This window comes from Brassica napus, chromosome C6 (genome assembly GCF_020379485.1).
Source record: "Brassica napus cultivar Da-Ae chromosome C6, Da-Ae, whole genome shotgun sequence".
Taxonomy (NCBI): domain Eukaryota; kingdom Viridiplantae; phylum Streptophyta; class Magnoliopsida; order Brassicales; family Brassicaceae; genus Brassica; species Brassica napus.
The window spans coordinates 40,633,309-40,642,581 of record NC_063449.1 but is presented as its reverse complement, the minus strand read 5'-3'; the positions used below and the strand labels follow the sequence as shown (position 1 = coordinate 40,642,581).

Here is a 9,273-nt window from a genome sequence, read left to right as displayed (position 1 = left end):
GAGTATGAACCTCAGAATCAGCACCAAGTTGACTGAAAGATAAGATAATATCAAGTTATGGACATCGGGTTTGAAGGTATAATTTTGATCACAAAAGAAACATGAACTCGTGCTATGTTGTTCACTCTTCTATCTTGTATAACTTTGTTTTTGTTTGTGTAACAGAATGAAGTTGTGAAGGATACAAGGAAGTCTTTACTAGTTTGTTTGATTCGGTTTGTTTGCTTGAACCAGGAGACTAAGATTATTTGTTTCGAGTTGTTTTTTTTTTTTTTGTCAAACGAGTTGTTTGTTTCTGTTTTCTACAGTTCACTTTTGATTTTATCGACAATTGCATTATCAGGAAAGTTTAAGAGTATGTTTGTTAGGTACCAACTAAAAAAGATAATTTTTTTTTGTAATAGAAACCGGATATCGGGTATACCCGGAAATATCCGAACCCGATCTATAAATACCCGAACCCGATCCGAAATCTAAAAATACCCGAACGGATATTATATCCCTTTACCGAAATACCCGAAAATCCGAAATACCTGACCCGAACCCGAACGGATATCCGCCCACCCCTACCCCTGACCCTGTAGTTAACATCCCTGCCTAGCTGAGGGATCAACTCCAAATTCCATTATATGATTTCATGATTCAATTAAATAAACAATCCCCAAAATTAAAATACAAAGTTCGCAAATCAATGTATTCCGCCGGTAGTGCACTTGGATCGATACTCTGTTCAATTGCAACTCCAGTGTACTAAAAAAAAAAAAAATTACTGGCGAGAGAGAGATGATGGCAGTTCCTCCTCCTTCCCCATCATCGTCACCTTCTCTTCAGCGTCTCTCAACCTTCAAAAACCCTCCTCCTTCCGGACCCTCACCACCGTCTTCATCATCTTCACCGCTAGACTCCTTCGCCAACGACCCCGTCCTCGCCCCATTCCTCTCCCCATCCTTCTCCTCCTCCTCCTTCTCCTCCGCCGCGCTCGCCTCCGGATCCCCCGCCTCCACCGCCGAGCGTCTCCACCAAGCCATCCGCCTCCTCGACTCCCAGCTCCGCAGCGACGTCGTCTCCCGCCACCCCGAGCTCCTCTCCCAGCTCTCCTCCCTCTCCCACGCCGAGATCTCCCTCTCCTCCCTCCGCTCCTCCGTCTCCTCCCTCCAATCCTCCATCCGCCGCATCCGATCCGATCTCTCCGAGCCCGTGCGATCAATCAAATCCAAATCTACTCAGCTCTCGAACCTCCACTCCGCTTCCGAGCTCCTCTCCCACTCCGTCCGCGCGCTGCGCCTCTCCAAGAAGCTCCGCGATCTAACGGATGGATCCGATCCGGAGAAGATCGATCTCACGAAAGCCGCGCAGCTCCATTTCGAGATCTTGACGATGTGTAGAGAGTACGACCTCTTCGGGATCGAAGTCATCGACGAGGAGATCAAGTTCGTCAAGGAGATTGGGGAGAAGCTGAGATCTGAAGCCATGAAGGTGTTGGAGAGAGGCGTGGAAGGGCTGAATCAAGCCGAGGTTGGGACTGGGTTGCAGGTTTTCTATAACCTTGGGGAGCTTAAGGTTACGGTTGATCAAGTGGTGAACAAGTACAAGGCCATGGCTGTGAAGAGCGTAGGCGTTGCGATGGACATGAAAGCGATTTCTTCTGGGCCTGGTGGCGGTGGTTTTGGGCCTGGAGGGATTAGGTCTAGCGGGGCGCCGCACATTGGTGGTGGAGGGAAGGTTAGGGAGGCGCTTTGGCAGAGGATGGGGAGTTGTATGGATCAGTTGTATGCGCTTGTAAAGGCTGTGTGGCATTTGCAGCGTGTGCTGTCGAAGAAGAGAGATCCTTTTACTCATGTGCTTCTTCTTGACGAAGTCATCAAGGTATAAGGAACTTCTTGAGTTTTTACTCGTTAGTTTAAGCTGCATTAGGTAATTGACGGAAAGAGAGTGTTCTTGGATGTGGATGAGAAGATTCTTGTCACATTTAGCGAGCAGGATTGGTGTTTGGTCAATGTTAGTAGATGATTATTCATTATTCCATGTTTTTGCATAAAAATGAAGCCTTTAGTAGTGTTTTTGTGATGTCAGGGTTAGATTTAAGGTATAAGGAACTTCTTGAATTTACTGGAAACTTATGCTCTCAGAGTTTACTCGTTAATTTAAGCTGCATTAGGTGATTGAGAGAAAGAGAGAGTGTCTTGGATGTGGATGCGATGCATCTTGTTATATTTAGCGAGCATGACTGGTGTTGATCAACTTTTGTTAAGGATCCTTCCATGTTTCTGCATAAAAATGAAGTTTTTGGTATGTGATTTTTGTGATGTCAGGGTTTAAGATTCAAGGTTTAAGGAACTTCTTGAATTTCACTGGAAACTTAGGCTCTCAGAGTTTACTCGTTAGTTTAAGCTGCATTAGGTAACTGAGAGAAAGAGATATAGTGTTAATGGATGTGGATGAGATGATTCTTGTCACCTTGAGAGAGCATGATTGATGCTTGATCAACTTTAGTTTATCATTCTTCCATGTTTTGCATAAAAATGAAGCCTTTGGTATGTGTTTTCGTGATTCAGGGGGGATATTGGTTAAATTAGATTCCAGCCTTTATTTTGAGGTTTTATTACTGATATGAAGTGTTTATATGCGACAGGAAGGTGATTCTATGCTAACAGACAGAGTCTGGGATGCACTTGTGAAGGCGTTTACTAGCCAAATGAAGTCTGCATTCACAGCTTCGAGTTTCGTGAAAGAAATATTCACCATGGGATATCCAAAGCTCGTGTCTATGATAGAAAATCTCCTCGAAAGGATCGCTCGCGACACCGATGTGAAAGGAGTGTTACCTGCGGTTAATTCAGAGAGGAAAGAACAAATGGTTTCGTGCATTGCAATATTCCAGACTGCTTTCTTATCACTATGCTTCGGACGGTTGTCAGATCTTGTGAACTCTATATTCCCTATGTCGAGCCGTGGGAGTTTACCTTCCAAAGAACAGATCTCACAGGTGCTATCACACATTCAAGACGAGATTGAGGCTGTTCATCCAGATGGTCGTTTGACTCTTCTAGTTTTGCGTGAGATAGGCAAAGCCCTTAGTAACCTTGCTCAACGAGCTGAGTGCCAGGTATGCTAAGCTTCTTTTCTCTCCTCTAATGCTTCAAATGTACATGTGTTAACACAGCTACATGTATATGGCAGATCTCTACAGGCCCTGAGACGCGCCAGATAACAGGTCCAGCAACTTCAACACAGATCAGGAACTTCACATTATGCCAGCATCTGCAAGGAATCCACACGCACATCTCATCCATGGTAGCTGACCTTCCCAGTATCGCCGCTGATGTATTGTCTCCTCATCTGGGCGCGATATACGCTGCGGCATGCGAGCCAGTTACACCTCTGTTTAAAGCAATGCGAGACCAGCTCGAGTCGTGCATTCTTCAGATCCACGACCAAAACTTCGGTGTTGATGATGCTGCCTTGGACAACAACACTTCCCCATACATGGAGGAGCTGCAGAGATCGATTCTTCACTTCCGCAGAGAGTTCCTATCTAGACTGTTGCCTTCCGCAGCGAGCGCGAACACCCCAGGGACAGAATCGATCTGCACTAGACTCGCTAGACAGATGGCTTCGAGGGTTTTGATCTTCTACATCAGGCATGCTTCCCTGGTGCGACCACTATCAGAATGGGGAAAACTCAGGATGGCTAGAGACATGGCGGAGCTGGAACTCGCGGTGGGACAGAATCTGTTCCCTGTGGAGCAGCTCGGTGCACCGTACAGAGCTCTAAGAGCGTTTAGGCCATTCATATTCTTGGAAACATCTGAAATGGGATCATCTCCTCTCATCCAGGATCTACCACCTAGCATCGTCCTGCATCATCTCTACACGAGAGGCCCAGACGAGTTAGAGTCACCGATGCAGAAGAACAGACTGAGTGCTAAACAGTACTCGCTGTGGCTTGATAACCAGAAAGAGGATCAGATCTGGAAGGGGATAAAAGCGACTTTGGATGATTATGCAGTGAAGATCAGGTCGAGAGGGGACAAAGAGTTTAGTCCAGTTTATCCTCTAATGCTTCAGATTGGTTCTTCTTTGACAGAAGGAAACTTATAAGCTCCATGTGCTTTGTTTCATTCTTCAAGGCTCTTAAGAGCTCTCCCTTTGGTTGAATCAATAACATGTTTTGGGTGTCTCAAGGAGTTTTCTTACAGTTAATAGTGACAATACCTATCTTCAAACATCACGACATGGCTAGTGTCTTCTATTGAGTTCTTTTGTTTCTTTTGAAGAAGTTCTTGCTTCTGTGTTTTTTTATGTTAACATCATAGTATTAAAGAGTTTTACTCTGCAAAGAAGGGAGATTCATAGATCATATTCATACCAAAGAGTATTTACATGAAGACATATACACAAGAAAGTCTGCAAGACACTAAGTATTAAGAACCTCTCTCGTAAGGAGGTTCTTCGTCAACCACTAGTATTATATACATCTCTCTAAGTTACAAAGGTGAGATCAGTTCCCAACGGGAATAGATCTCTCACCTAAGCCGAGTGGTGAACGTGAACGTTGACGTCTCTTGATCTCGGCGAGGACCCTTCTCATCTCCGGTTGCTGCAGCGATGGCTGCCTTATCTTTTCAAATTCTTTCTTTATCTTCACCACTTGGCTATGTTTCGGACCATCTTCGTTTCCATGATCGGTCTTGTTCTCCATTTTCACCTCAAAACCCGAAGACAAACAAAGAAAAGCTCGTTATAACTCTGTTCTGCTAGATGAAACGAACACGAGTTATGTCTTAAAGTAGAGAAATCAGGTCGTTGGTGAGCAACGCCAACTTTGTTTGGGAAGATTATAATATACAGAGCGACGAATACTAACTACTCTTTCTTGATCTTATCTCTCTATATGTTTATAAACAAACGCGAAGACTGAGACAAGGACGGCCTTCTCGGTGAGATGTGGTAACGTGTCAGATTGTGACGATTCTCCTCTACACATTTCTTCGAAATTGACCATTCCTTGGATATTTGAAACTCGAGAAAGAGTCGGTTCTTTGAACGTTGAGAGACTTATTAAAAGTCTACCATGTGGACTCAAGTCGTTGGTCAATTAGAAGATTCTGGTGGATATCCGTTTGAGACCATTATTGATAATTGTTATGCAAACGCATTAGACACGTTTTGTTCTTTCCTATCTTTTTTTTTTCAGCTCCACTTTTGTCTATACCATTCTTTTGTGGAGCTTTCCTTAATCCAGTAATTCAAATGAGAGTTTTAATACTTTTACGTCAACTAGAAGTTTTAAACCGCGCTGCGCTAAGCGCGGATTCTAAGTTTTAAATTTTGAAATTATAGTTTGTGTATATTTTTGGTATGACATTTTATTTTTTTATATTTATTTTAGAATATTTTTTTAGTTGTAAACATCAAAGCATTCATAGAAGTATGAAAAATATTTAGCATTAAGCTAACTGCCCAAATTAGCTGTATATTTATATTTATTTACAGAACTGAAACAATATATGTTTGGATTGGTTATAATAAATATTAAAAATTAAAATATGTTTATACTGAAACGGTGTAACCCTTGTGGTTCAGTAGTCTTTTTATAAGTTCTTAGAAGTGTATTCTTCTGAATCATTAAGAATTTACGTCTTCTCGTTTTAATATTTGGAAGCTAATTATATGAATTATTTTGATACACATTTTAGCAGTTTGACCTTTCATTTTTAAAGAAAATATATAATATATTTTAGCAAAATTTACATATTTGGTTTTCTAAAAAAAAAAGAATTTTGAATGCTTTTGCATTCTTGTAACCAACAAACCAAAGCTATGGAACTTGGTTGGGGATGGTTCTTTTGTCGAAATAGAGTGGAGTGGCCTTCTTTTTTATTTGAATTTAGATATATATATCTATTATATCTATCGCTTTTTTTTTTACATATAGTATGACCGGCCGAATCAGCATATTTTACAATTGAAAAATTTGCGATGATATTTGTTTATTATCAATCCTCGGTTTTTTCTTAGTTGTTGAATTTAATTTAACCTCAAAGTCATTATGTTTATAATAGATATTATCATATTAACTTAAAATAAGTTATTTGAAACTTTGTAAATGCATTATAAAATAGTTTTTTAATATCATAGGATACAATCTAATATGTTAGGCTAATCATTTCTCTTTTGTTTTTTTGTGCAACTGGGCTAATCATTTAATAAACTTAGAAACTGTCATATTTTGTTCATTTGGAAGGCAAAGCAAAATTAGGTTATTACCCTATCATGTCCAGCACTCATGCAATCACTAAGTGAAACTCAAATTTATTTCAACAAATTTTTTTACACAAACATACATCATAGTCAGCATCACTATCTTTTGTAATTTCTTCTCATTTTGTTTGTCTATTTTTTCTTATTGTTTTTCTTCGTAACTTTGCTCCTGAATATCCATTCTAGATTATGGTTTAGATCCTTCTGCTGCGGGCTTCCATGTAGCATCTGAAAGAAAACCATTGGTTATGGACTGGTTACATTCATGATTATACATCTGGCGTTCTTTTTTTCAATGACCAAAATTGTATCCCTTTTATCATTCAGCATAGGAAGCTGGGATATAGATACATCCATAGTGTTGAAAGCCAATGAACATGGTCATATTCGTGTAGCTTAGTGTCAGTGATTTAATCTAGAAAGAGATAAGTTTTCTGCATGATACTTTGTTGACTCATGTTGTATTTTACATGTAACATACTTTTTCATTTCTTTTGTTTTAAGCAATTTTGTTATGTTGGTTCTTCGTGGAACAAACCCAAAACTTTTTCTATGAGAAGTGAGTTGTATCAAAAGAGACAAAGAGTCCGAAAATATTATGAAGAGCTTATCCATCTCCAGATTTCTGTCGAGAAAAACAACAACATCATCTCTTCTCACCGCAGTTTCAGATTCCTTTAATCTCTCCCTCGCACCCATTCAACGCCTCTCTTCCAACACCCTAAAACCCGTTTCTTATCCTCCTCCTACCACTGTATTTACGACTCCAGTGACGGATGTGGCGGTGATAATTATGACTATAACAGAGGTGTCATCAATTTCCCTCGTTGATCCGCCCAAATGCCCGTCGTCTTTTCCAAGCATCCATTTCACTCACAGTTAGAGAACATGGGATCTGTGAAGCCGTTAAATACTGTCCATAATGGAAGACTGCTTCTTACTTCAGACCGTTCAAGCTCTTTCCGCTTCAATCACACAAAGGGAGAATGTAGGATGAAAAGGAATCAATGAGGATATTCACTAAATCAGTAAAATGTATGATCATGTTTAGAGACCTCCCCTAGCAATAAAATATTTGAAGTAGTAGAACAAACCTGAAGAAATCACAGTCTAGGAGTAAAAAAAAACTTGGTTGCTTACCTTTAGAAGTTGGGAGACAATAATATCGAACATCATTACTGATCACCTGACCGCTGTAAATTTGGCGCATTAGCATCTCATTCATTCCACAGCTGCATGCATGCTTTCACAACCAAGAAGATGACGAAGCTTCTCATCACACTGAATAGCCATTGGATGCCGGATCCTGTAAACATATTGAGAAAGAGAATAGCGGGTGATTAGTTTTTTTGTTTTGTTTATAGCTCTTCAAAAACCTCTAAACATACAAAAAATGTCAAATCCAATCCCATAAAATAAAGAGAAACCAGAGTATCTCAATACATACCTCTAAATTGTTGAGATTTATATATTCCCATGGCATGATCTCTTCGCAGGTCTCACCAGTGCCAAAGTTTGCAAGTGGATTAGATAAAGCAACACTTGTAGTTGAACTAACAGCTAGAAGCTGCCACTTGAGTTAGAGGATATTAACACATGTGTGGTTAAACAAATTAACTTAACAGGAATTGCAGTTATAATACCAATTTCATCATATCTATATATAATAGCAAACCCAAGTTGACATCATCTTTTTTTTTTATAGGAAAATAAAGTTACAATCGTACGCTCAAGATTTGTTTGTTTTTATGATCTAAGGGTTATAAAGTTTCCATGCTCCAAGTGGCTTATGTCATCAAAACGATAGTATCGGACTCTCGGGCATCTCTTCAGTGAATCGTCACCTTCTCACACTACACATCTCTTCTCTGAATCATCAATTATTTTGAACAAAAGACATCTTCTTCCCCTCATTCGACTGATTCTCTGAACGACGCACCCTTCTACATCCACCTCTTTGCAAAGGATTTCTCATTTGTTTCCTTTCGGATTTAAAGCGTCTCAGCAATTACACCCTTTATGAAAGTTTCAGATTTTGTATCCCTTTATATATTCCATCATCATCATCCAGTTTTTACATGTATGAATTCTCTTCATACCTTTCATCATCTTCGTTCTTATTCGTCTCTGCAATTTATTTCTCTCAAATTTCCCCTCATTTCATTTATTGTAGGAAAGTTAATCAATTCAGTGGTTGTTGTTTGATTTAAACAATCAAATCTCTTTTTAAATGCTTGAGAGTAGGTAGTGAATCACGTCTTTTTTGACCGACGAACAAAATTTATTCTCACGTTACTTATGCATTTCGACTCAGTCTGTCTCTAAAACTGTTATTTTTCCCAAGTAGTTTTGTTTTTGCAGTTAATGATTATGTCTTTCTACTCTAATTGCATTTTTCTATAATACCTTCTTTACTTTTGTTTATCTGGTATTTGATGGGTTTTTTCAATGTAAATCATTTTCCTCTGTTCCATTTTCTATGCACCAATTTTCAGGATTTCAGAAAAGTTGATCCAGGTTGTAGGAGAGGTAATTGCAGGAATTATAGATACTGATAAAAATTCTATGTAATGAACGTACGCTATGTTTAGATGTAGTTTAGGACATGTTCTTTACCCCTCAAATAGATACGGCCAATAATTGATTTTCCCCATTAGTTACTCTGAAACTGCAAACCAAAGAGGGCAGAAATTGAATGAATAGTTCATAAGCGGCAGCGTTTTATCATGTGACCAGGGAATAGCAACTTTGTACAAAATGATTACGCCAAAACTCTGGAAGGGATTTCCCTTCTGCAATATCATGTGCAAAAAAAGTATATGAGTGAAGGAAGAGTAATCAATCCATTAAGACCATCTCCAATGTATTTCTCTATTTTTTCCTCTATAATAGAGGAACTCTATAATAGAGGTGAGTTTCTCTCAAATGTATTCCTCTATTTTTTCCTCTAAAAAGGAATATTCTTGAAAGATTCTTTTTTTATTTTACATTTTACACCTCTAACTTGTA

At 39.3% G+C, this 9,273-nt stretch overlaps 2 protein-coding genes across 2 annotated transcripts; one reads left to right on the top strand and one right to left on the bottom strand.

Moving 5' to 3' along the window:
- The first annotated feature begins 633 nt into the window (after positions 1–633).
- Positions 634–4,271, top strand: LOC106406170 (conserved oligomeric Golgi complex subunit 5). Its single transcript, XM_013846778.3, has 3 exons — positions 634–1,866; positions 2,633–3,106; positions 3,181–4,271. Exons 1-3 carry the CDS (start codon positions 784–786, stop codon positions 4,099–4,101), a joined length of 2,478 nt encoding a protein of 825 aa, XP_013702232.2. The 5' UTR covers positions 634–783; the 3' UTR covers positions 4,102–4,271.
- Positions 4,272–4,334: 63 nt separating this feature from the next.
- On the bottom strand, positions 4,335–4,973 carry BNAC06G29090D. The gene has a single exon (XM_013846779.3). It carries the CDS (start codon positions 4,700–4,702, stop codon positions 4,502–4,504), a length of 201 nt encoding a protein of 66 aa, XP_013702233.1. The 5' UTR covers positions 4,703–4,973; the 3' UTR covers positions 4,335–4,501.
- Between the last annotated feature and the right edge of the window lie 4,300 nt (positions 4,974–9,273).

Excerpts from the sequence above, each read along its gene's own strand:
- LOC106406170 (XM_013846778.3), top strand. The coding sequence starts at position 784 with ATGATGGCAGTTCCTCCTCCTTCCCCATCATCGTCACCTTCTCTTCAG. Across the intron at positions 1,867-2,632 it reads TTCTTGACGAAGTCATCAAG|GAAGGTGATTCTATGCTAAC; the intron begins GTATAAGGAACT and ends TATATGCGACAG. Across the intron at positions 3,107-3,180 it reads CTCAACGAGCTGAGTGCCAG|ATCTCTACAGGCCCTGAGAC; the intron begins GTATGCTAAGCT and ends TGTATATGGCAG.
- BNAC06G29090D (XM_013846779.3), bottom strand. The coding sequence starts at position 4,702 with ATGGAGAACAAGACCGATCATGGAAACGAAGATGGTCCGAAACATAGC.